At 44.9% G+C, this 26,151-nt stretch overlaps 2 protein-coding genes across 2 annotated transcripts; both read right to left on the bottom strand.

Moving 5' to 3' along the window:
- Positions 1-240: 240 nt before the first annotated feature.
- rab40c (RAB40c, member RAS oncogene family) lies at positions 241-10,621 on the bottom strand. Its single transcript, XM_072442695.1, has 7 exons — positions 10,468-10,621; positions 7,349-7,409; positions 6,707-6,767; positions 6,558-6,635; positions 4,876-5,098; positions 2,514-2,809; positions 241-2,067 (listed from the first exon to the last, which is right to left on the bottom strand). Exons 1-6 carry the CDS (start codon positions 10,607-10,609, stop codon positions 2,535-2,537), a joined length of 840 nt encoding a protein of 279 aa, XP_072298796.1. The 5' UTR covers positions 10,610-10,621; the 3' UTR covers positions 241-2,067; positions 2,514-2,534.
- A 5,391-nt stretch (positions 10,622-16,012) lies between these two features.
- Positions 16,013-25,980, bottom strand: pigq (phosphatidylinositol glycan anchor biosynthesis, class Q). Its single transcript, XM_072442694.1, has 13 exons — positions 25,780-25,980; positions 25,368-25,567; positions 24,557-24,752; positions 23,990-24,186; positions 23,455-23,586; positions 22,647-22,767; positions 21,704-21,830; positions 20,796-20,949; positions 20,594-20,705; positions 18,795-18,875; positions 18,558-18,672; positions 17,032-17,093; positions 16,013-16,213 (listed from the first exon to the last, which is right to left on the bottom strand). The coding sequence occupies exons 1-13, from the start codon at positions 25,930-25,932 to the stop codon at positions 16,061-16,063; spliced, it is 1,803 nt and encodes a 600-aa protein (XP_072298795.1). The 5' UTR covers positions 25,933-25,980; the 3' UTR covers positions 16,013-16,060.
- Between the last annotated feature and the right edge of the window lie 171 nt (positions 25,981-26,151).

Raw genomic sequence — 26,151 nt, 5'->3', positions numbered from 1 at the left:
CAGAATTTCTATCTTAGTTTTTAACATTTTTAAACCTACAATATTAAGAAAAACACAGGCAAACAATTAACACTTTATAATAACTTAATTCAGCATAAACAAAGACTTAACTAAAAACATAAACTATAATGAATAAACAGTTTATTCAGAATGATTCATGCTTAGTAAATAAATAAATTAATACTAATCATTCTTAATAAACAATAAAGCCTTTGTTCATGCTTTAAGACAAATTAAGGTGCAGTTATTATAAAATATTAATACAAATTCAACTAGAATAAAGAAAATTCTACCAAAATATAACATTTCATTATTTTTAGTCATATTCTTCAAACACGATAAACATTGTGAATGAATGTCATTTTAACCAAATGTAGAAATATTTGTTTTGTAGTGTCGATGCGACGCCACGCCCACTAGTGGCCGTTTAAAGTATTGCAGCAGGAAAAAGTACAAAAAAACCTTTGTAAATGTTTGTGGTATTGCTCGTTCTTGTGAGTCGTGATTAAACCATCACAGGAAACGCGTGAATGAGTCTTTATTATTGCGTTGATTAGACATTAGACCTTTGACCTTTGTGTGAGATCGTGAAGTTCCTGAGGCGACTTTACATTTTAGACGTTTCAGAAGGTTTTTGTTCGTTCGTAGTTTGTGAGTATTTGTGGTCTTGAATTATTACTCAAGTAGAAGTAAAGAGTAAGAAAGTGTTAGTCAGATAAAAAACTGTTTCGATGCAAATTCAGATTTTTGATTTGAAGTGAATGTGAAGCACAAAACATTAAAAAACGCACGGAATCTGTCGTTTTCAGAGACGAAACGAGAAACACAAGCGTTCGGATGGTTTCCTGCCGTCGACGTAAAGCTTTCACTTTCACTCAACTGTACAACATTTTACTCGAGTCGTTTCTTCAAAAAGTCAAAGCCAAAAGAGAGAAAAGACGACTAAAAGTGTTCTAAATCCCTCAGGAGCCGAGGGACGATCCGCTCTGGTATTCTCAGAGATCAATACATTAATTATACGCGTGATTTGGTCCTTGAAACGACGACGGTACAAGACGAGCGAGAGCGAAAAGAAGTCCTAAGTGCATTTTATGACCTTTGTTTGTACAGAAATCAAAATGTCAAAGTCACACGAATATTCAAACTGTAAATGGTCAAAGTATCTGATGAGGAAGCGCCGTCTGTCAAAGTCTAGAGCCATCTAGAGGACAAAAGATGCATGTTCACTGTGGGCTGGACTCTTCTGCCACGCCCCCAAAGACCCCGTGTGTCCAGAAGTGTACTTCAGAGGTCACTGCAGACTGAGCCGTTTGTTTCAGGTCGTTAGCGGCTAATGCTAATGCTAGTGACTATGCTAATAAACGTTAGCCTACTGCAGACAGTTTTAAGGAGCCTCATTTTTAACAGTCCAGGTGTTATATTTAAGGATCAGACACAAAGTCCGTGCTCTTGAAAGCTTTGAGGGTGTGTCGGGGGCAGAGGGCGTGTCGAGGGCAGAGGGCGTGTCCGGGGCAGAGGGCGTGTCCGTGTGTTCAGACTTTGACAAGATCAGATTGTGGCAAAAAATCTGGGGAAATTGAAACGGCGCTCTTTGTGAGGCTCGTGAACAGGGTTAAAAACTCAATGTCAATGTAAAATAAACTTCTTTTCCATCACAAGCCACTTTGTAGGTGCAAAAAACCATCATGAACATAATACATTAAATCGTTTCCTTTTCGCTCAATGACCTTTGCTTTTTTTATTTTTATCTTGTTGCCAACGTTTCAGTCTTTTCTCTCGACAAAAGCTTCCAAAACGTGCAAGAGCTTTTATTGTGGAGGAAGATGAGTGGGTGCGTAGTGTGTTTCCGTGGTAGCTTATTGGTCATTTAAATAGCATTAAAAAAACACAGGAAAATAGTGAATAAAGAGACAAAGTAGTGGAATAAAAGCTGTGGCGCGTCGTAAAAAGTGTCCGGTCGTGTTTACGCGCGGCGTCGAAGCTCCGCCCACGTAGAAAGAGGCTCCTCCTACGAGTCTTTGCTCCCACAGAGTCCGGACAAAACCGGATTTGGTCCAGAAAATAAACCTTTAGAACGACAAAGAAGAAACTGTGTTAAGTCAGTGAAATGTCGCGTCACTAAAGAGAAAACGGCTCGAAAATCACTTTATAAATAAATAATAAATACGTTAAAGCTGCAAAACTTTGAATGATCTGAGTTGTATTTTAATAATGGACTAAACAGACGAACAAAAAGACCTTTTATAATTAAGACAGTGACATTATTCAATCAAAATGACAGAAAAGAATAAACTTATTTCAGATTTTCATTAATTACACATTTTATTTGTAAATATTCTCTATCTTGAAGCTTCTGTCACCGCGTTTAAACTTTTATGTAGTCAAAAATGTGTTTAAAAGTCTTCATTAAAAACCCTTTTAATTGTCGAATAATCTTGACATTTAGTCTTAATAATGTCAGTCTTTTGTCATAACGTCAGGCACAAAGTGAACGCCGTGTAAGCTCCTCCCACCGTGTCGGCCCCGCCTCTCCGCTATGAGATCTTGCAGTTGCTCCGGGTGCAGTTCTGGGGCGGGCTCTGGGGCGGTCGGATGGGCTTGGAGCGCTTGAGCGAGTTCCCCTTGGCGCCCGCGCCGGGGTTGGCGAGCGAGTACGAGCGGCCGTGCATCATCACCGCGTTCATGCCGTTCGCCATCGAGAACGACTTCAGGTGAGACTTTATGGCCACGGGCAGCGGCAGCTTGTCGATGAGGTGGACCGGAGTGCAGGAGACGATCGCCCGGCAACACAGGTCCTGCAGGCTGAAGACTGAGGGGGGAGGAGAGAGGGGGGAGAGAGGAGAGGAGAGAGGGAGGAGGAGAGAGGAGAGGAGGGGAAGAGAGAGGAGAGGTGGGGAGGAGAGAGGGGGGAGGAGGGAGAGGAGGAGGTAACATGATTTGGAGTAACATGATCAGTTGCTCAGTCGTGGTTTCTGAAGGTCACGCTCCACATGTGGATCGACCAATCAGAGAGGCTCATGGTCCAAGCTAACGTAAACTTAGGGAAGTTAAAAATATCTTCAAAAAGTCTGTCTACATTTGTTCGCGTCTGTTGTTGCCGGTCAGAAATACACGTACCTCGGTTGCGTGGTTGCCTGGTTACACACGTACCTCGGTTGCCTGGTTACACACGTACCTCGGTTGCCTGGTTACACACGTACCTCGGTTGCGTGGTTGCCTGGTAACACGTACCTCGTTGCGTGGTTGCCTGGTTACACACGTACCTCGGTTGCGTGGTTGCCTGGTTACACACGTACCTCGGTTGCCTGGTTACACACGTACCTCGGTTGCGTGGTTGCCTGGTAACACGTACCTCGGTTGCGTGGTTGCCTGGTTACACACGTACCTCGTTGCGTGGTTGCCTGGTTACACACGTACATCGGTTGCGTGGTTGCCTGGTTACACACGTACATCGGTTGCGTGGTTGCCTGGTTACACACGTACCTCGGTTGCGTGGTTGCCTGGTAACACGTACCTCGGTTGCGTGGTTGCCTGGTAACACGTACCTCGGTTGCGTGGTTGCCTGGTTACACACGTACCTCGGTTGCGTGGTTGCCTGGTTACACGTACCTCGGTTGCGTGGTTGCCTGGTTACACGTACCTCGGTTGCGTGGTTGCCTGGTTACACGTACCTCGGTTGCGTGGTTGCCTGGTAACACGTACCTCGGTTGCGTGGTTGCCTGGTAACACGTACCTCGGTTGCGTGGTTGCCTGGTAACACGTACCTCGGTTGCGTGGTTGCCTGGTAACACGTACCTCGGTTGCGTGGTTGCCTGGTTACACACGTACCTCGGTTGCGTGGTTGCCTGGTTACACACGTACCTCGGTTGCGTGGTTGCCTGGTAACACGTACCTCGGTTGCGTGGTTGCCTGGTAACACGTACCTCGGTTGCGTGGTTGCCTGGTAACACGTACCTCGGTTGCGTGGTTGCCTGGTAACACGTACCTCGGTTGCGTGGTTGCCTGGTTACACGTACCTCGGTTGCGTGGTTGCCTGGTAACACGTACCTCGGTTGCGTGGTTGCCTGGTAACACGTACCTCGGTTGCGTGGTTGCCTGGTAACACGTACCTCGGTTGCGTGGTTGCTTGGTAACACATACCTCGGTTGCGTGGTTGCCTGGTTACACACGTACCTCGGTTGCGTGGTTGCCTGGTAACACGTACCTCGGTTGCGTGGTTGCCTGGTAACACTACCTCGGTTGCGTGGTTGCCTGGTTACACACGTACCTCGGTTGCGTGGTTGCCTGGTAACACGTACCTCGGTTGCGTGGTTGCCTGGTTACACACGTACCTCGGTTGCGTGGTTGCCTGGTTGCCTGGTTACACACGTACCTCGGTTGCGTGGTTGCCTGGTAACACGTACCTCGGTTGCGTGGTTGCCTGGTAACACGTACCTCGGTTGCGTGGTTGCCTGGTAACACGTACCTCGGTTGCGTGGTTGCCTGGTAACACGTACCTCGGTTGCGTGGTTGCCTGGTAACACGTACCTCGGTTGCGTGGTTGCCTGGTAACACGTACCTCGGTTGCGTGGTTGCCTGGTAACACGTACCTCGGTTGCGTGGTTGCCTGGTAACACGTACCTCGGTTGCGTGGTTGCCTGGTTACACACGTACCTCGGTTGCGTGGTTGCCTGGTAACACGTACCTCGGTTGCGTGGTTGCCTGGTAACACGTACCTCGGTTGCGTGGTTGCCTGGTAACACGTACCTCGGTTGCGTGGTTGCCTGGTAACACGTACCTCGGTTGCGTAGTTGCCTGGTAACACGTGGTTGCCTGGTAACACGTACCTCGGTTGCGTGGTTGCCTGGTAACACGTGGTTGCCTGGTAACACGTACCTCGGTTGGGCCTCCAGAACTTCTCCATGCCGTGCCTCATGAGGACGATCCTGGACAGCTCCGTGAACGACTCGATCACGTTGAAGTTGCAGAGCGGACTGACCTCGAAGAAGGTCATGCCGTTCTTCTCGGCGTACGCCCGCGCCTGCTCCGTGGGCACCTGCCGCTTGAACGCCAGGTGCAGCCGGTTACCCACCAGGATGCGCGGCACTCCAGGGGCATGCTGGGAAACGGAGGAGAAGCGGGAGTCAGAGGAAGGAGACGGACTGGCACATGAACTACAGAGGACCCATTTATACAGGTATCTATCAGCACAGACACAAGTAAGCTCAGATCTGTGTTGAGGCGAGCACACTCACTGCGAGAATGCACGTTTATTCGAGGGTTATTTGAGTTAAAAAACATCTGAAATTGAAGATAGACGAGTTTAAAGGGTCTAAGACGGCCTAATTTTGACTTTATTCTGTGTAGTTATACCTGTTGTACATATAAATTATAATTTTACACTGATCGAGCAGAGTAATTCAACAAAAAGAGGTTGCTCTTATATATTTGTATTTGTCAAATAAAATAAATGGTGACATTAGATGAGTTTTGGCCCAGTGTTTGATGGGTAATTTCCTGCTGTGATGTCATCAAGTACAAACAGGAAGTGAGATTCTAAACCTATAAAATGTGCTATTCTGGGATAACTTTTTAGCCAAATTCAATATATTTTTTTTATCTTAACTGTATTTTAGTTCAGTGAGTCCTCTGACCTGTAGGTGGCGCTTTAATGCCATGCTGTGGAACATTCCAGACAAAGCAGTAATACCTCCTCCATAAAGACACATGTTACACAGTGTTTGAACAGGAGGTTTTGACCCGACTGTGGCTGAAGGTGGAGCAGGAAAAGGACCCAAAACACAACATTCCTATGGACGGAAATACCTCATGGAAAAAAACACATTTAACCAAAGTCACGTCACAAAATCAGGCTCGGTTTACGACTCTAGACTCAGACGGACACCGGGGCGACGCCCACACGCTGGCCCGACACATGACTACAATATCCCAGTGATGAGACGACGCAAACGCCTGGAGGCACGTGTCAATACGAGCCGAATAAAAGCTGTCAGGCACTAAATCATTAAATCATTAAAGTCCACGTGACAGGTCAGACACACATTTACCCAAAACGCTCTGAACACAATTATATTTCAGATTTGACTCAACATTCTCCCAATTTGTCTCCAGTTTTCAACCATGTTTGTAAAGTTTATAATTGTACTTCCCGGTTGGACACGAGCACAAATATGACATAGGTAGAGGTAATTCCACAGCTGTTACCTAGCAACCAGACTGTAAACAAGAGCCAAACTCCACATAAACAACAGTTCTGATACCATAAAACACCTTTAGTCCAACCATGGTTTAAACTGTCTGTGTCGCACAGACAGACACAGATCCACTCGACTTCCTGTCATTTTAAACTCTTATTTTTCAAATTTTCTTAAAAAACTGCCACTTAACGGATGTAAAACGATGACAAGTATTTACCACCAAACGAAGTGGACTTTAACCGTCTCTTTAAACTTGTAATACACAACTGCGCCACCAGAGAGCGCCAATAATAATGGATGTGTGTCAAGAGCGCAGCGTGACACAGCAGTTTTATGCACAAACAGGCTAAAGATCGTCACCTCATCGATTTCTCTGATCCATCGGTCGATCCCGTCAAACGACCAGCGGTTGGTGATGTCGTACACCAGCAGGATGCCCTGGAAAAGAGACGCAGGGGGGTAAAGAGCGGGACGCGGGGCGCAGGGGGTGTTACGGCGGCGAGCCTCACCTGAGCACCGCGGGAGTACGACCTGAAGATGGTGCAGAAACGGCCCTGTCCCGATGTGTCCCTGAGAGACAAGGGGAGAAAGCAAACGGTTAAAGCAAAGCCCCAAAGTAAAAGTAACTGACGACTAACGGGCGGAGGGACGAAACTGGACACGCGCACCAACGCCGATCGTGAGTCGCCGTGTCGTTGGGGTTCAGAACCCTCTGAAAAATTTTGTAACACGCCGATATCTCTAGCTCCGAGAACTTACTGCGTTTACATCCAAAATAATCCAAACAATAGTCATTCATGTCTTTGTGCTACGATTGTTGTGAGGAAAAAACATTGCGATTTAATAATTATTCACAATTACCGTATTCTCCGCACAATAAGGTCCACTAAAAAGCCTTTCATTCTCTCAAAAAACTAGTGTTTTGTATATAGTCCGGTGCGCCTTATAATCGAAGTGTGCTTTATAGTGTGGAAATACGGTATTGAGACTAAACAAACAGTTATTCAGGTCCATCTCTGAACTGATATCTGTACATTTTAAGACTTTCTCGTTCGGCGTCTGGCCTCTTAAACACGACGCAGTATTGACAGCGTTTGCAGTCGGACATGCTGCGGCCGCACACAGTCCACACCAGCAGGGGGCGCACTCACCACAGCTCCAGCTTCACGCGGCGTCCGTCCAACAGGATGGTGGTGGTTTTGTAGTCGATTCCTGCGGCGAAAACGGAGGAAAAACCATTAAAACCGCAAAACATAAACCGAGGAAAAGAGAAACGTGAAAAAGGAATAAACCGTTTCTGATTTGGCCGTGGCTGCAGAGCCGCGGCGCGGTCAAATAGCAGTTTCAGGAGCCGTGGCACGGCCATATAGCCTCATGGCTAACCCTAACCTTAACCCTAACCTTAACCCTAACCCTGACCCTAACCCCAAGACCTAACCCTAACCCGGCGTGGTCAAATAGCCCAGCAGTTTCGCGGCTCTGTAGACACTCCCTTCTGATTTATAACAATAATGCACTGGATTTGTAACGATTCCCTCTCATTATTCAGTTGATAATGTATTTAAAATGTCTTAAAAAGGTGGAATGGACGATTTTTTTCAGCAAATTTTTTATCATATTTCCTCGTGGCGTGGATAAATCATTAGTCCTGCCACGTATCAATCATAAAACGCACCTACCGCTCACCTGCAGCCGCGTGCGGTTCGTCCCCACGTTTCCGCGTGCCTAAGCGCATGGATCTATCATAATATAGTTCCCTCAGTGTACGGGGCAAAATGAAGACGGAAAAAGACAGTTCGAGCTGACGCAGAAGTGGACAGAAATCTACGGGAGACGAGAGATGCGATGCGATCCGTTGCGCTAATAAACAAACACGTGTGTGTGTTGTATCGGTCCGCACGGGGGAGTGCGCATGCGCACTTCCGCCTGCGTTCTCAAATCGCCGAAAAATCGTCCATTGCGCCTTTAATGTTCAAAAGAAAGTCGTTTTTAAAAGTTAACTACGAAAACAATTGATAAAACATTTGCAGCACTAAAATTCATCCGCTGAACATGTAAATTTAATCTACATAATATCATATAGCACATTTTGCCAACATAAAGTCTGTAAAGTGAGAGAAAATACAAAACAAGCACAACTTTAATACAAATTGAATAAAATCGATTAAAAAACATAACACACTTGGCACATCATAAAAATCACATAAAAACAATGGACACATAATGAAAAAGGAGCAGGCAGTGTTTAAAGGTGGGGCAGACTTCACGTGGGAGGAGCTCGGCGAGCACAGGAAAACGTCTCATAACGCCCTCATTTTTGAGACACGCAGAATCTGAATCTGAACGACTAGTTTAATGTTTATGAGAAAATGACAAGAACGACTCAAAAAGGCGGCAAAAACTGAACTTTCTGAAGCCAAAACACAGGGACAAAAGCAGCCGGAGAACATTTACATTCTGACTGTTCTCGTTTGTCGAGGAAAAGAAGAGAAAATGTCGACATAAAGAGCGGATTCCACATTTCGCTCGTCGTTTAAACGTAAACAACATGACAAGCGTTTGGTCTGAACCGGTCGCTCAGGTTCAAAATTCTGTTTGAACTCGTCTGATTCTGTTCTTAATTTGATAGAATAAAACGTGTGAAACGTGAAGAGGAGCGAGATGAGGAGAGAAGAGGAGAGAGAAGAGGAGAGAGAAGAGGAGAGAAGAAGAGGAGAGAAGAAGAAGAGGAGGAGAGAAGAAGAGGAGGAGAGAAGAAGAAGAGGAGGAGAGAAGAAGAGGAGGAGAGAAGAAGAAGAGGAGGAGAGAAGAAGCGGAGGAGCAAGAAGAGGTGCCAAAAAAAAAATCTCTATATCTATATCTCTATATAGATATAAATTAAAAAAAATTCACACCAATGATCACGGGCCGACCCTCCACTACTTGCCTGGATTCGAATATGGCCCTCGGAGGAAAATAATTGCCCACCCCTGTTCTAGAAGAAGACGTTATGTAACAGGGTGAAAAACAGGACAAAGTGTCTTCGTCTGTCATGATGTCGTTTGTTTTTCTGACAACGCAGAAGATGTCACCACGAGTCACCACGCGATGCAGAGGAAGAGACAGAGGGAGCGAAAGAGAGAGGGATGAAGAGAGAGACGAGGAAACGAGAGAAAGATGACGCTACTCCAGGAGGTCGTCATGGTTACAGCACGAGGAGGGAAAATGGGACAATTCTGCTCCAAGATTTCACAGGAAAATGGAGAAAGTACTGAATTTGAGAACTGATGATGAGCTTATAAAACAGGCGTCAAGATTAGAGCTGCGGTCGACAAAAACATCAACTAAAAGCTCTCAAAACCCATGTAGTATCTTCATAAACTGACCGTGTCTCTGGACCCAAAGTACACGGACAAGAGTACACGGGACTACACAGAAAAGTACTAGTAAACACTGTATTTATCTGTAAAAAAGCCAGATCAAACCAATAATTCACTGCCAAATCTTTAAAGACCTTGTTATACGTCCTCTCGTACATTTTCTGCTGTTGTACATTAAAGCGCCCCCTACAGGCCGAACGACTCACGGAACTAAGTTAAGATGAATATATTTCGAATTTTGCTGAAAATTATATTATCACAGAAACGCACATTTTTAGGTTGTCTGTACTTGATGACATCACAGTAGGAAATTACCCAGCAAACACTGGGCCAAAAAAAACTCATCTAATGTAACCATTTATTTTTTTACAAATAAAAATATATGAGACGACTTTATTTTGTTGGATTAATGTTTAAAGAGTCAAAAAAGTTGTTTCTTTTGTGTAAATTCAGCATAAACTTTGACTGGAATGTGTGTCCCTGGTGTGATGTCACTTCCTGTAATTTTCTACACATTTTTCCAAATTTTTTTCCACAAATACCTGCTCGACTGGTGTAAAAGTATGATTTATGTGTACAACAGGTATAAATTAGACATTGTAAAAACATATTTCATGTCACTTTAAAACCCTTTAACACTGGTTTAACCTTTAAAAACCCTTTAAAAAATTGGGACCTTAGTACATAGATGTTCTTTCCAAAGATCTGATGTCACATGTTTAAAACTGTAACACTTTAAATGGAAGAAAGGGTCAAGTTTGTCCAACATTTGAAGTTTGTGGCATTTATAGCACGTTGGAACGACAAAATAAAAGAACCTTGAAGCTGATTTGCTGTTGCGACATTTTAACCCGACATTTGCATCAACCAAAGAAGAGGAAACCCTGAACACAACACAGGGATCGTCTCACCGCTGCTGTAGGCGTAAGGCGACTCCGCAGACCCGTCCTGTAAGCTGTCCAGGATCTCGCCTTTGCCCACGTCGCTGTCCCCCACCAGCAGGAACTTCAGCAGGTAGTCGTAGCTCTTCACCGGGCTGCCCTGGGTCCCCATCACTGCTCACATCTGCGGATGGGCCGGCGACGCCAAGGCCCCCGAGGCCGCCGGGGTCCAACGGCGTCCAACGGCGTCCCGTGAACTCCTGCTACGACGGACAGAGGTGGAAGAGTGAGCGAAACAAGTACGAGGAACGCTACGTCAAAATAATATTACTCAGGCAGCAGTACGATGCAGTAGAAGTAGACTTAAGGCAGTAGAAGTAGACTAAATAGACTAAAGGCAGTAGAAGTAGACTAAAGGCAGTAGAAGTAGACTAAATAGACTAAAGGCAGTAGAAGTAGACTAAAGGCAGTAGAAGTAGACTAAATAGACTAAAGGCAGTAGAAGTAGACTAAAGGCAGTAGAAGTAGACTAAAGGCAGTAGAAGTAGACTAAAGGCAGTAGAAGTAGACTAAATAGACTAAAGGCAGTAGTAGACTAAAGGCATCAATCGTTAACATTTTCTCTTTCATTTTTATCTTTGTCACATTCGTTTGCTTTTAATTTCCCAAGATTTGCCTCATTAAAACAAATCAATTGTGATACAAACATATCACAATTTTGCGATACACACGATAACCGATACATCCTTAACTTTAACGAACCGCAACAAAATTGTAGCGCGGCCCGCAATATCGATACAGCAGCCCACGATATCGATACAGCAGCCCACGATATCGATACAGCAGCCCACGATATCGATACAGCAGCCCACGACAAACAACACTTTTACTCATTTTCAGTAGAGACTGAAAATGCCGTATATTATTGAAGTAGGAGTAAAAGTACGCGACCTGAAAACAAAGTACCGACTCACCTCAACGTGGGTCCAGGTCAGAGTTCAACGTCCTTGATTTTTTTTTAAACAGTTTTGCAGCTTCAAAAATATCACATAATCCCAAAAATGTGTTGAGAAATGTGTAAAAAAAGATAGTGTTGGAATATGTCCCCTTGTTGTTATTTCACAGCTTCACAATCCCACAGGTAGAAATAGGAAAATAAATCAAAAAGGTTTATCCACATGTACTCGTGTAGATTATAAAATAAATATGCAGCGTTAATCTGAAAATCCCTCTGTTTTTAGCCCCAGATTAACCTGGATTTCATAGATTAAAATGGCAGATATGAAATTATTAACACACCGGACGCGTTGGGTTTAGATTGGAATTAACAAAAGAAAATACATGCATAATCTTTGAATGTCGCGTTTAAACCTTTAATGTCTCGTTTTAACCTTTAAGAGTCATTGCAATCACTCAAAATATGCAGAAATCTCCATTATAATTCTGTAAATCTGACAAGATAACAACAAGATAGCATTGTGCAAGTTAGCATCATAGCTTTGCAGTCAAAATACTAAAACGGTGATGTAGCTGACGTTAAAAATAGAATAGATAAAATGGCTGAAAACATTATAGATTGTCAAGATGATTAAACAAACTTAAATGCGATGTTTACTGTGCGTGTTTGTGGCTAAATGCTACAAGCTAACGCGCTCCGCAGTGCTTCGCTTTAGGGCCGCTTTCCCGTCTTCTTCGTTCTTCTGCAAATCCAGACACTTAAAAGGACAAATTCGGGACGTTTGACAAACCGATCCCGGGGTGTAACGTCCGGGTCACGTCCGTGAGCGCGTGTCCAGCGATTTCAGCTCGTTTCTGTCCCATTTTGGTCCATTTATCCCCAAACTCGAGCCGCAGATGTCGCTCGCAGATTCGCAGCACAAACACTGGAGCTGCTGACAGATGACGCGCGTGAGGCTGGGCATTTGGACCGGGGGCGGAGCCATGTTAAAGCGAACATGTTAAAGGAGACATACATTAAAGGAGACATACATTAAAGGAGACATACATTAAAGGAGACATATATTAAAGGAGACATACATTAAAGGAGACATACATTAAAGGAGACATGTGTTAAAGGAGACATACATTAAAGGAGACATGTGTTAAAGGAGACATACATTAAAGGAGACATACTTAAAGGAGACATGTGTTAAAGGAGACATACATTAAAGGAGACATGTGTTAAAGGAGACATACATTAAAGGAGACATACATTAAAGGAGACATACATTAAAGGAGACATACATTAAAGGAGACATATATTAAAGGAGACATACATTAAAGGAGACATACTTAAAGGAGACATGTGTTAAAGGAGACATACATTAAAGGAGACATGTGTTAAAGGAGACATACATTAAAGGAGACATACTTAAAGGAGACATGTGTTAAAGGAGACAAACATGAAAGGAGACAAACAGTAAAGGAGACATACGTTAAAGGAGACAAATTAAAGGAGACATGTTAAAGGGGACATGTGTTAAAGGAGACATATATTAACACTCACAACATTCAAATCCCGCCTCAAAACATACCTCTTCACCCAAGCCTATGACCTCCCCTACCCCTAGCCTCCTCTACCCCATTGCCTACTCTTCTACCCCCTGTTACATCCCCATCTTTTTCTCTCTACTTCTTCTGTCTTGTTCATTTTATCTGTATATTAATATGTATTGTACGTGTTGTCCCCCCTGTCTGTAAATACCCCCCCCCCCTTTTTTATTATGTTCAGCGTCTTTGGGTCACTGAAAAGCGCTATATAAATAAAAGTTATTATTATTATTATTAAAGGAGACATATTAAAGGAGACATACATTAAAGGAGACATGTGTTAAAATAGATATGTGTTGAAGGAGACATGTATTAAAGGAGACATACGGTGGGGTTTTTCAAGCGTGTAGTGTTTAAGATAACAGAAGAAGATCATTATTTTACATTTTGTTCATTGTAAACTGCAACACGGATCTTATTGTTTTTGAACAGTTTAGGTCCGTTTGTTCTGTTATTTGAACATTATTGATCACATTTATTGTATGTTAGCGTTAGCTTTAGCGACAAAAGCACTTCTTTAGCCCATTGTGATCGTTCTAAAACCAGGTGGGATTTGACGGGTTGAATAAAGGTCAATAAATAACTCATAAATACATGTTGTAAATTTTGATAAATGGCTCTGGAACATTTAAAAAAAAAAAAAAAATCTAGATAATCACAATACTGTGGGCGGGGATAGGGGGTATGTGATAAAGATAATGAAGAGAGCACTTTTAAGTTGGTAAAATGGTAAAAATCTCAAAAAGGTAATTTTAATTATCTTTTAAACTCAAAAGTCCAAAGTTATATGTGCAATAAATGATATACTCCATAAATAACTGTTTTGTTCTTGTTTTGTGAAGCGTCTTTGAGTGTGGCGCGATATCATTCATGTAATCAGTATTATTATTTATTATTTATGTTCCTTTGATCCAACACTTTTTAAACTCAAAATCAATTTCCAGAGTGTTGTTCACAATAAATTATATGTTAATATCCGCTCTGTGTGTATTTGATGTGCGGCTTTATTCTTTAGGCTCTGATATGTCATTGCACCTGCCCATGAGACGTCTCTCCTGCCCTGCTCCTGTTTTTCCTGCCTGTCTACCCGAGTTAAGTTGGTGTGTTCCTGTTTTGACTTTTTGGAATTTTGAATCTTTGTTAAATAAACTCTACTTTGCCTTCATCCGGACTGCGTTTGGGTTTTTGCCACCGGGACCATAACATTATATTTTAATAGATAAATAAATAAATAAGAGATACAATTCATATTTTTTTCTGTCACTAGCTATTTATAACAGTTACATTAAATAAAAGTAATAATATTAACACTATAATAAGAGTAAAACACATTAAAAAAAAACCTGATCCAGTTTGACAAAAGAAACTCGTACGAAATGCCTGGACTTTATCGACGTGCCACAGCTGACCGCACGCCCCGCCCACTGCGTCACGGGATTGGACGAAAGATCTAAACATTGGCGCGGATTGGCTGCGGCCGCACGTCGATCACACACACGCAGCGGACAAAGGTAAACAGAAGAACAATGAGGAAAAAACGCAATTAATCCGATAAATTCACGCTTCAAATGTTCCAGAACAAATACAAATGTCGCTTTGGCCTCAGAAGAGGAGTGACGTTTGTGTTTAAGTGTTGTTAATATTCATAATTTAGACGTCACATGTTTTACAAGTTCTTTGTGCAAAATGTGCTTTGTCTGAATCTGTTCTTTGTTAAACCAAATAAACCATTAGCAATAACTCACCATGACTTTCATTAATAGTTCTAATCATCAAAATAAATCCTCCATTAAAGCTGTAACGATTAATCAACTATTGTAAGTCGAAAAAATCGTAATAATTTCCCCGACAATAAAGATCTTTTTTTTTTCATTAAGATTTTCATCAATACTTACTTTTGTAAATTAAGTGTCACATTTCAACCCTCGTTTGGTTATAAATGTATTCAAAAAGTCTGCAATAAAGCATTTATTAAAGGATTTATGGCACAAAATATAAAAATCCAATATTCAAATGTACGATTCACTTTTTATTGAATGCATAATTAATCACATGGACAGAATTAATAAAACATTAATAAAATCAAAATTCTACATTATTTTCCAAAAATAGGTTAAAAAAACAAAACAAAATCACAGTTATATTAAGACAAAGTTAAATAATTCATTCAGGAAACAGTCTGTGAAATCCTTCTGCTCACGAGCCCAAAGTGTGATGTCATTACATTTTTGTGTTTATCAAACAAACTTTCTGGTTTAAAATTTCAATTGTTTGACAAAACGACAAAATGAGTGTTGATTACATTTATTAAATTACACATTATTGTTTTATCCATCTAACATTGACATTAAAGGTCCATATCATGCAGAATGGACTTTTCAGAGCGTTTAACCTTCTTACAGCGCTATTGAGGCCTCATATTTGTGTGGAAAGTGGTCTTTAGCTTGAGAACAGTCTCTCTCCTTCTCCTCGGATGAGCAGACGAACGGGGCTTCTCACCAGGATGACTCATCCCTGGTGACGCAGCACGCTGTTTAAGCCCCTCCTCCAGGAAGCACTCTGTAACACGCCCGCCTCCCAAATCCACCCTTAGGATAGACTACGAAACGGGAAAAATAGCATGATATGGGACCTTTAATCAATCCGTGTTTGTTTGACGACTCCCGGAACAGCTTCTTAACACAAAATGAAAAGATTAGGAATGAAAGTTGAAACTACTTGGCACAAACTGACAGGTTTATAAAACATGACGTTAACACGATGGTGACGGCGTAACACGGGAGTGCGAATAACACAGTGTTTGCATTTCAAGTATAAAATCTGCAAGAGCAGCCATTTTCAAGTCAATAACACAAACTGACCTTTTTACGTTTTGATTAAAAATGATTATGAAACTCTCATGTTACACACTGTAACTACAATAACTACAACTTTATCATCTTTCTTTAGCAATACTTTTATATTATATTTTATCAGTGAGGTTTGTGTCCTTTTCTCGTGCGTCACGGTCCGATCGAAGGGCGGGTCACGGTCCGATCGAAGGGCGGGTCACGGTCCGATCGAAGGGCGGGTCCTAGTCCGTTTTCTCGGTCTTGCGTTGCCATGGATACACCAGCTCTCCCACAAACAGCTTCTTCACGAGCGCGGCCCACGAGTCTCGGGGGTAACAGCTGTAGGTGGGAGTGCGATACGTCTGCACCACTGAGCTCCACCTCAGAGGATTGATCTGCAGAAATAAGAACGGAAACGCAAAGGGATCAGAGCGGGGTCGGCACGCGGCCCGATCAAGGTCCACACGAGGTCGAGGCCCGATCGAAGCCGACGCAGGGTCCGATTGAGGCCGGCACGAGTGAGCTAGCATCACAGGTGAGTGAGTTAGCATCACAGCTGAGTGAGTTAGCATCACAGCTGAGTGAGTTAGCATCACAGCTGAGTGAGTTAGCGTCACAGGTGAGTGAGTTAGCATCACAATTAGCCTAGCACCTCTCTGCTTTGGTCACATGATGCAGTTTAACCAATGAAGAGTCAGTAAACACGGACCAGCCTCTTGATTTTGCTCAGTTGTGCTTCACACGGGCAGAAGAGCTGTTTCAGTACCAGGGGAGCGCCCACGAACGTCACTTTTACATCTGACGCTCTGCGGACGACATGTTTACTCCCCGCTTGGCTCGACTTGGCCCGAGGGGGACAGGGGGACGAGGGAGGTGAGGGGGACGAGGGAGGTGAGGGGGACGAGGGAGGTGAGGGGGACGAGGGGTCGAGGGAGGCGAGGGGGACGAGGGGTCGAGGGAGGCGAGGGGGACGAGGGAGGCGAGGGGGACGAGGGAGGTGAGGGGGACGAGAAGTACCTGGTCTGAGGAGGTGGCACCAAATGGGAATACGCTAAAGCAGGACCCACGTCTGTACAAACTCTTACTAACACTGCAGTTGTTTAGATGTTTAGATGTTTAGATGTTCTGAAAGCAAATGCCTCGAGTCTGATCGTGTTTAAACTTCTGAACTAAAGCAAAGTCTGATCCTGGTTTAGAGGAACATGAGCCTGACCTCCATGAGCAGGTGAAGACACGTCCCGGGCTCTTCACACAGAACTCTGAACTTCACTCCATCTGAAAAACAAGCGAGAACACATTATGAAGCACAATACGCTGCTGCATAAACCACACAATAAAGCTGGATCATCTACAGTCGTTATCCAACAAATAAAACCAAAATGAACCAAACGTCGACCACAGAAGTGACTTAATGGACTCTCTATAACTCAGACCCATCTACATTGCAAAGAAAATGTGCACAATAAATATTTAACCCAAAATCTAGATATTTTATTTATTGAGCGATAAATCGAGTAATCATCGTGACAGGTGCACGTTATTGTGTTCGCAAATTAACAATATTTCATAGATGGAACTGAGGGGGAGACCATCGTCTTACCCGGAGATCGTCACGTTATCCCGGCGGACATCCCAATTTTTCCCCTCCATCCCTTGTTGGGAAATGGGAGGTTTTGTCTATAGGAGTTTTTGTTTATAAGAGTTCTTCTATTAAGAGTGTTTTTTAAACTTCCTATAATCTGTTATCTGTCCTTTTCCTCTGTATCAACCTGCGTTGTATCAATGAAATTTCCCCATGTGTGGACAATAAAGGATTATCTTATAAATTTTTCAGCCAATATTCGTCGTTGCTATTTTTTCTTTGCATTATTGGAGGATTTTAAGGATTTTAGAGTAAAATTTGTTTATTAGAATAAATAACTTGTTTGATTCATAATAGATACAAACTAAGTACTAACGTGTTTAATTCAACTATTTATGTATTTGTTACAGCTCATATTTTTTAAACAATATTTGTATGTATCATTTTTTATTTAAAAAATTGTTAACCCAAACCCAAACCCATTATCATCATTATTATTATGGGGCCAGTCCTGCTTTAAGGTTACTGTGTCGGCCGTTCATCAATAATCGTGATTATTCAAATCGCAACATACCGTATTTTCTGGACTATAAGTCGCAACTTTTTTCATAGTTTTTGCCGGGGTGCGACTTATATGTGATATTATTCGTTATTTTCATCTTGACAACCACAAGAGGGCGCTCTAGGCTCTAAGCAACGCAGAAGAAGAATCTGCACTTCCTCTTCCTCTGGAGTTTGTGGAGTTGTTTAGAAGTGACACAGAGGAAGAAGAATTCAATGGATTTAGTGATTTGGGGTAATACTGATGCTTTGGTAAACGTGTTAGCATGTTCTTTATGCTATAGTTATCTGAATAACTGTTCATATGTTACGTTAACATACCAGACACTTACCACAGTTCTGTCTGTCTGTCAGGTGTTAGCGTTAGCATACGTACACCTATTCACCATGTTCTCTCATCTGTTATTATTTTAAACTGCATTTCAAGATGAAATGTCTGTTCTTGGTCTTGGATTTTATCAAATCCAATTCCCCCAAAAATACGACTTATACTCCAGTGACGCTGACATTTGACCCGGCGACGCCCCTTCACTCGGCCAATAAAAATTGACAAACTCTCCAGACGCAGTTGCCGTGGGCGTTCAGAGTGGGCGTACCTGAGAGTCTATAGGGCCGGCACACTCGCAGCCCCAAAGCGAACAGAGGGACGGCGTTGATGAAGTCCACGGCGAGATGGATGACGCCCTGGATCACCACGACGACCAGATGCAGCTGCACGACAAGCGCACGACACACGGGTTCAGAATCACGCCCAGAATCAGTGCGGCTGCTCTAATTACACACTGCAACGCAATGAACCAAAGACGCTGACGACAGTGTGTCTGTTATATTACCAGAGCAAAGACGAGGTAGTACAAGGCGGTCGTCGGCAGCAGGAACAGCAGAACGGTAAACAGCAGAGTCCCGATGAAGAGCTGCGGTGACAAAAACAGGAAGTACACAACATTCACTCGCCACGTCCGGGTTAAAGGAGACGTATTGCAAAATAAATCAAGTTTTTACGACCGTTCAACCTCATAATTTCGTTCAATCAAAGCTGTATTTTGATTCCTGTGCGTTTGAGATAACCCTGTTTTGTGCTGCAATTAATGCTCAGAAAATCACCCCACATCCCTGTATTACTGGGATTACACCGGTGACCATCCCCTTACGCGCGGGTCATGCGGGCTTATGTAGGGCCGCAGTTACACGGTGACCATCCCCTTACGCGCGGGTCATGCGGGCTTACGTAGGACCGCAGTTACACGGTGACCATCCCCTTACGCGCGGGTCATGCGGGCTTACGTAGGGCCGCAGTTACACGGTGACCATCCCCTTACGCGCGGGTCATGCGGGCTTACGTAGGACCGCAGTTACACGGTGACCATCCCCTTACGCGCGGGTCATGCGGGCTTATGTAGGACCGCAGTTACACGGTGACCATCCCCTTACGCGCGGATCATGCGGGCGTACGTAGGACCGCAGTTACACGGTGACCATCCCCTTACGCGCGGGTCATGCGGGCTTACGTAGGACCGCAGTTACACGGTGACCATCCCCTTACGCGCGGGTCATGCGGGCTTATGTAGGACCGCAGTTACACGGTGACCATCCCCTTACGCGCGGATCATGCGGGCGTACGTAGGACCGCAGTTACACGGTGACCATCCCCTTGCGCGCGGGCTTACGTAGGACCGCAGTTACGCGGTGACCATCCCCTTACGCGCGAGTCATGCGGGCTTACGTAGGACCGCAGTTACACGGTGACCATCCCCTTACGCGCGGATCATGCGGGCGTACGTAGGACCGCAGTTACACGGTGACCATCCCCTTATGCGCGAGTCATGCGGGCTTACGTAGGACCGCAGTTACACGGTGACCATCCCCTTGCGCGCGGGCTTACGTAGGACCGCAGTTACGCGGTGACCATCCCCTTACGCGCGAGTCATGCGGGCTTACGTAGGACCGCAGTTACACGGTGACCATCCCCTTGCGCGCGGGCTTACGTAGGACCGCAGTTACGCGGTGACCATCCCCTTACGCGCGAGTCATGCGGGCTTACGTAGGACCGCAGTTACACGGTGACCATCCCCTTACGCGCGGATCATGCGGGCGTACGTAGGACCGCAGTTACACGGTGACCATCCCCTTATGCGCGAGTCATGCGGGCTTACGTAGGACCGCAGTTACACGGTGACCATCCCCTTGCGCGCGGGCTTACGTAGGACCGCAGTTACGCGGTGACCATCCCCTTACGCGCGAGTCATGCGGGCTTACGTAGGACCGCAGTTACACGGTGACCATCCCCTTACGCGCGGGTCATGCGGGCTTACGTAGGACCGCAGTTACACGGTGACCATCCCCTTACGCGCGGGTCATGCGGGCTTACGTAGGACCGCAGTTACACGGTGACCATCCCCTTACGCGCGGGTCATGCGGGCTTACGTAGGACCGCAGTTACACATGACCATCCCCTTACGCGCGGATCATGTGGGCTTACGTAGGACCGCAGTTATACGGTGATCATCCCCTTACGCGCGGGTCATGTGGGCTTACGTAGGACCGCAGTTATACGGTGATCATCCGCTTACGCGCAGGTCATGCGGGCTTACGTAGGACCGCAGTTACACGGTGACCATCCCTGTGCGTGTACCTGGTCGAGGTCGTAGGAGCACGAGTCCACTCTCTGGCGCAGCACGTTCCACTTCTTCCCCCTGAAGAGCCTCCAGAGCGACGACAGCCCGTACACCTTCAGGCAGTAGAGTCTGAAACACACAGAGCGCGTGAGGGGCCCGGGCTCCGACGCAGGGGCCCCCCGGGGGGAGAAAAGGCGCGCGCGAGTCCCGGGCCGTTACCTGGCGCCGTATACGTAGAAGCAGTAGATGTGGAAGGTGAGCAGCGCGATCATATCCGACAGCAGCGACAGCGCCAGGCTCAGACCCAGGGCCGCTGACAGACCCCCGTACCACAGCAGGGTCTCCACGAATGGGGACGTCAGGTGGATGTAGCCTGCGGGACAAAACAGAGGGCTGAAGGGGAAAGTACAGGACAAAACACACAAGGGGAAGGGGAAACTACGGGACAAAACTACAGGACAAAACTACGGGACAAAACTACGGGACAAAACACTCAAGGCTGAAGGGGAAACTATGGGTAAAAAACACACAAGGCTGAGGGGGAAACTACGGGACAAAACACACAAGGCTGAAGGGGAAACTATGGGTAAAAAACACAAGGCTGAAGGGGAAACTACGGGACAAAACACACAAGGCTGAAGGGGAAACTACGGCACAAAACAGCCAGCAGAGGGCAGCAGAGTGCACTTCTCATGTTACGTTTCTGTTTTGCTTCTTGAATGTTCCTGAATTGATTCCTTTTTGTCTGATAAAACGTGTAAACAAGGTCGTTTCTGCTCATGATCAGAGTAAATCAGAGCTACAACATCTCGGCTTCAGACAGAATCCAGATGTTTGTTTAAACTCCAAAAGGTTCAGGGTAAAAGCGGTCAAACGTATCACAAATTACACTAAAAAATCTAGTATTTAAATGTAAGATATACTCATTTGAGCAAGTATCAATGCAAAACAAAGAATTTGGGGAAGTTTGACTCGGAAGTTTTAGAGAAAATCAGCCGTAAACATAAAGATTGTAAAAGTTAAAGGTGCAGGTTGTAAAAGTTAAAGGTGCAGGTTGTAAAGGTTAAAGGTGCAGGTTGTAACTTTTCTTTCAGCCTTTCACTGTGAGTAAATAAAGCGTGACTCACTGATCCAGAGGTGGATGTGGTACAGGAAGAACCGTCCCAGGACCTGGTCCAAGGCCCGGTTCATCTTGAGTCCGGCCGGAGCTCCCATCAGCCACTGCAGTAGCTCGTTCAGCTCTTTGGCCACATGCTGCACCACGACAACAACAACTGAGTCAGACTTCATCATTCAAACTCCGTAATTCAACCTTTATTTGGTTGATAATGTCTTTCAAAAGTGTGTTTATGTAGAAACTAAATAAAGGAATGATGATCGATTAGACGTTTTACAGTTTGACCTCAATAATCATCAATAACTGTAAAAAGAAATTGATGTTTCTAGTCACAATAATCATACCTAAAATGATGAAACTACTAAAATGATTTAATCTGGGCCGTGCAGTCTGATGTCACGGATTAAAAGAGGATCATTATTATGATTATTTTCATATTTCTATTGTAAATTACCAGGCAAAAGAGAAATATATGGACTGAAGCCTTTAGAATTGAAGAAGAGTAGAAAAAGTATTATTATTACAGATGAAGAGCACATATATTATAAAAGGTCGTTTAGTCTGTAAAATCAAAATAATAATAATAATGATGATGATTAAAATAGTCAGAATTTATTTGAATAGTCGGCTTGTCAAGCGTCTTTCAGATGAATGAATTGATTTGTTTTAAATAACTTCACATTCTAGAATTTGATCAATCTCAAAGTTTTTTGGAAACAAATCTCCAAAATCTGACTCCACAAACGTTTGTCCTTCTCATTCTTTTAGTTTTGGCTACACAAACTCGTCACATTAATCTCACGTCTTAAAGTTGGAGCTGAATAATGGCTTCGCTTTCTGAGGCCATTGTGAGAATATAATGCCACTTTTGTTCGTTTGGCAGAGAAGACGGTGAACTACAGCGGCTTTAGAATGTGGTGAAGTGGAAGGTTCGAGCGTCGAGTGTGGCTCACGTCGGCCGCGGGCACCAGAGCGCCGGCGATGGTCGTGATGTGGTCGTCACGGTAAAGCCACGACATGAGGAGGAGCCCCAGCGACACGTCCAGCAGAAGAGACACGAACACGTTGGCTTTTCTGTGGACAGAGAAGAACTCTTATATATAAAAAAAAAAGCTTCTTATTAACCCCCTTATAATCATATTATCGTAGTCTTATAACCTCTTATCGTTTTATTAACCTCTTATTATCGTCTTATCAACCTCTTATTAACCTCTTATTATTGTCTTAATAACCTCTTATTATTGTCTTATTAACCGCTTATTAACCGCTTATTAACCTCTTATTATTGTCTTATTAATCTCTTATTAACGTCTTTAATATTGTCTTAATAACCTCTTATTATCGTCTTATTAACCGCTTATTAACCTCTTATTATTGTCTTATTAATCTCTTATTAACGTCTTTATTATTGTCTTAATAACCTCTTATTATCGTCTTATTAACCGCTTATCGTCTTGTTAAGGTCTTTATTATCGTCTTATTAACCTCTTATTAACATCTTATTAAAACCTCTTAACATTTAACCTCTAAACGTCTTATCGTCTTATTAATGTCTTATTAACCTCTTATTAACGTTTAACCTCTTAACGTCTTATTAACATTCAACCTCTAAACGTCTTATCGTCTTATTAAAGTCTTAACATCTTATTAACCTCTTATAATCGTCTTATTAAGACTAATAAAAGACATACAAACACATGAAGCGGCTTCAGTACGGTCAGAAGCTCATGAGAGCTCGTTAAACGCCGCTCGGTCGCTCACCTCATGAAGTGTCCGTGGTCAGACGCCGTGGTGGTGGAGAACAACGATTTCATTCGCTCCGTCCTGTAGCCAAGCTGGACGCACGTCGACAGTTTGGACGAGATGAACGGCAGCGGGAAAACGCTGAAGATCCTGAAACGCCACGGAAACAAGAACACACAGAGTAAGAGCCATGAAGACGCTGACTGCACCAAGAGCAGCCAAGTGGTGCCAGTGCAGTTGCGGTTTTGCGGGTGCAGTTGCGGTTTTGCGGGTGCAGTTGCGGTGTTGCGGGTGCAGTTGCGATGTTGCGGGTGCAGTTGGGGTGTTGCGGGTGCAGTTGCGGTGTTGCGGGTGCAGTTGAGTTGCGGGTGCAGTTGCGGGTGCAGTTGCCAGTTGCGGGTGCAGTTGAGTTGCGGGTGCAGTTGAGTTGCGGGTGCAGTTGAGTTGCGGGTGCAGTTGAATTGCGGGTGCAGTTGAATTGCGGGTGCAGTTGCGGGTGCAGTTGTGGTGTTGCGGGTGACCCTGGTGACCCCTTTGCGGTGTTGCGGCTAACCTGAGGCTCCAGAAGCGGCTCCACAGGTGGAGCAGGGCGCTGGAGGCAGCACACACTGGCACAGCGGCGTGTTTGCACAGCTCCACCACGATGCTCGCCTCACGCCCCTCGCTCTGCCAGTGCGTCGTCTTCACCGGACCCTCGTCGTACCTGTCCAGGAAGAAGAGCGGCCCACTGCAGGACACGCTCTGGAACATCTGCAGCAGAGAGGAGGAGCAAAGAGGAGGAGTGAAGAGGAGGAGCGAAGAGGAGAAGGGAAAAGATAAGTAGAGAGAAGGCAAATTTCAGTTTTCCCTCTCCCTCCTCCTCCTCCCCCTCTCTCCCTCTCTCTCCCTCCTCCTCTCTCCCCCTCCTCCTCTCTCCCCCTCCTCCTCTCTCTCCCGCCTCCTCTCTCTCCCGCCTCCTCTCGCTCCCTCCTCCTCTCTCCCCCTCCTCCTCTCGCTCCCTCCTCCTCTCTCTCCCTCCTCCTCTCCTCTCCCTCCTCTCCTCTCCCTCCTCTCTCTCTCCTCTCTCTCTCTCTCTCTCCTCCTCTCTCTCTCCTCTCTCTCTCTCCTCTCTCCCTTGTACCTGGGTGAGTTCAGACGGAGGCTCAGGGTTCGGCTCCATTCGTCCGTTCTCGTCTCGGTGAAGCTGTGACTGCATCACTTTGTGCTGGTCGTAATGAATGAAGATCACTTTCTCCTCAGAGTTCTTCTCCACAGAGTTCTTCTCCTCAGAGTTCTTCTCCTCAGAGTTCTTCTCCTCAGAGTTCTTCTCCTCAGAGTTCTTCTCCTCAGAGCTCTTCTCCTCAGAGCTCTTCTCCTCAGAGTTCTTCTCCTCAGAGTTCTTCTCCTCAGAGTTCTTCTCCTCAGAGATCTTCTCCTCAGAGATCTTCTCCTCAGAGATCTTCTCCTCAGAGTTCTTCTCCTCAGAGATCTTCTCCTCAGAGTTCTTCTCCTCTCTTCCATCTTTCCTCTCTCTCCTCTTTTCTGTCTTCATCTCAAAAACACCGTCTAAACAAAATGTGCAAATGGGAATTAGACTTTAAAGTCATTAAAGGGAATGTTTTATTTTACACAGGATCAAAAGCGAACAAAGTGAAAAACTCAAACAAAATCCATGTGAAATGAAAGCGAGTGAAAAGGTTTGTGAGAAAGAATTAGCACCAGATTATAAAATATGAAATCAACTCTAAAATGGGACATGTTAATATGATTAGCTTTTAAAACAGAATATCTATAGAAGGCCTCATGTTATAATTGTGTTAATTTGTTATTTTTAATCAGATGATGGACAAAAGGGAGTAAATGTAGAAAAGTTCCACCGGGTCTGAATATGATTTTAAGCGGTTTTAACATGTGTTGTCCCTTCACAGATAAATGATAATGATAATAATAATAAAAGCTTCTGACCCCGCTCGGTGTTCAGGATGCTGCAGCTGAAGCCCGTCTTGTCCATCTCTCGGCTGATCTGGAGCCAGCGCCGCTGAGGGAAGATGGTGCTCAAGTCCCTGAGGAAACTCTCCATGTCGCCCTGACCGTCTTTAGGCAAACTCCAGGAGCCGAGCACCGCCAGCTCCACGCCGCTGCGGCTCTGCATCTGAGCACACAGCAATGTCTCTGTAACCATGGTGACGTTATATTCTGCTATACAAATACAATGGTGAGATTCATTTCTAGAGATAGGCCGATGTACTGGCTCGCTGATGTTTGAACGATTTAGCGCATCTTTAACGTGTACAGAGTCATCTAGAGTCACCGACCCCCGTCCCCCACTGACCCCCGTCCCCCACCGACCCGCCCCTCACCGACCTGCTGGATGTAGCTCTTGACGCTGCTGGGGATGAACGGATAGTGGATCACAGCCAGGACCAGCGCAGAGTCGTGTCCCGTTAACCATCGTCCCACGAGCAAACCGCTGTCGGCGCGGTTACAGCACTGAGGGAAGAACACCTTTATCACCATGGCGACCCAGGGTCCGGGGTTCAGGGTCCGGAGACGGGACCTGAGGGAGACACGGCGACAGGGATGAGACACCACAACCTACAACATCCTGGTTTTAGAGTGCTAATGAGACGGGTCTCATTGTGAATGGGAACTTTGGTTCAGGTCCAGGTTAGGTTCCAGCTTCGGTTCCAGGTTCAGTTCCAGGTTCGGTTCCAGGTTCAATTTCAGGTTCGGTTC

Source organism: Eucyclogobius newberryi, unplaced genomic scaffold (genome assembly GCF_026437365.1).
Source record: "Eucyclogobius newberryi isolate DKJ021-1_F unplaced genomic scaffold, fEucNew1.0.hap1 SCAF_13, whole genome shotgun sequence".
Taxonomy (NCBI): Eukaryota; Metazoa; Chordata; class Actinopteri; order Gobiiformes; family Gobiidae; genus Eucyclogobius; species Eucyclogobius newberryi.
Note: the sequence above shows the minus strand (reverse complement) of the source record. Positions and strands in the feature narration are given on the sequence as shown.

Excerpts from the sequence above, each read along its gene's own strand:
- rab40c (XM_072442695.1), bottom strand. The coding sequence starts at position 10,609 with ATGGGGACCCAGGGCAGCCCGGTGAAGAGCTACGACTACCTGCTGAAG. Across the intron at positions 6,768-7,348 it reads CGCGTGAAGCTGGAGCTGTG|GGACACATCGGGACAGGGCC; the intron begins GTGAGTGCGCCC and ends CTTGTCTCTCAG. Across the intron at positions 5,099-6,557 it reads GGATCAGAGAAATCGATGAG|CATGCCCCTGGAGTGCCGCG; the intron begins GTGACGATCTTT and ends TCCGTTTCCCAG.
- pigq (XM_072442694.1), bottom strand. The coding sequence starts at position 25,932 with ATGGTGATAAAGGTGTTCTTCCCTCAGTGCTGTAACCGCGCCGACAGC. Across the intron at positions 23,587-23,989 it reads AGCCGCTTCTGGAGCCTCAG|GATCTTCAGCGTTTTCCCGC; the intron begins GTTAGCCGCAAC and ends GTGGCGTTTCAG. Across the intron at positions 20,950-21,703 it reads CCACATCCACCTCTGGATCA|GCTACATCCACCTGACGTCC; the intron begins GTGAGTCACGCT and ends TTTGTCCCGCAG.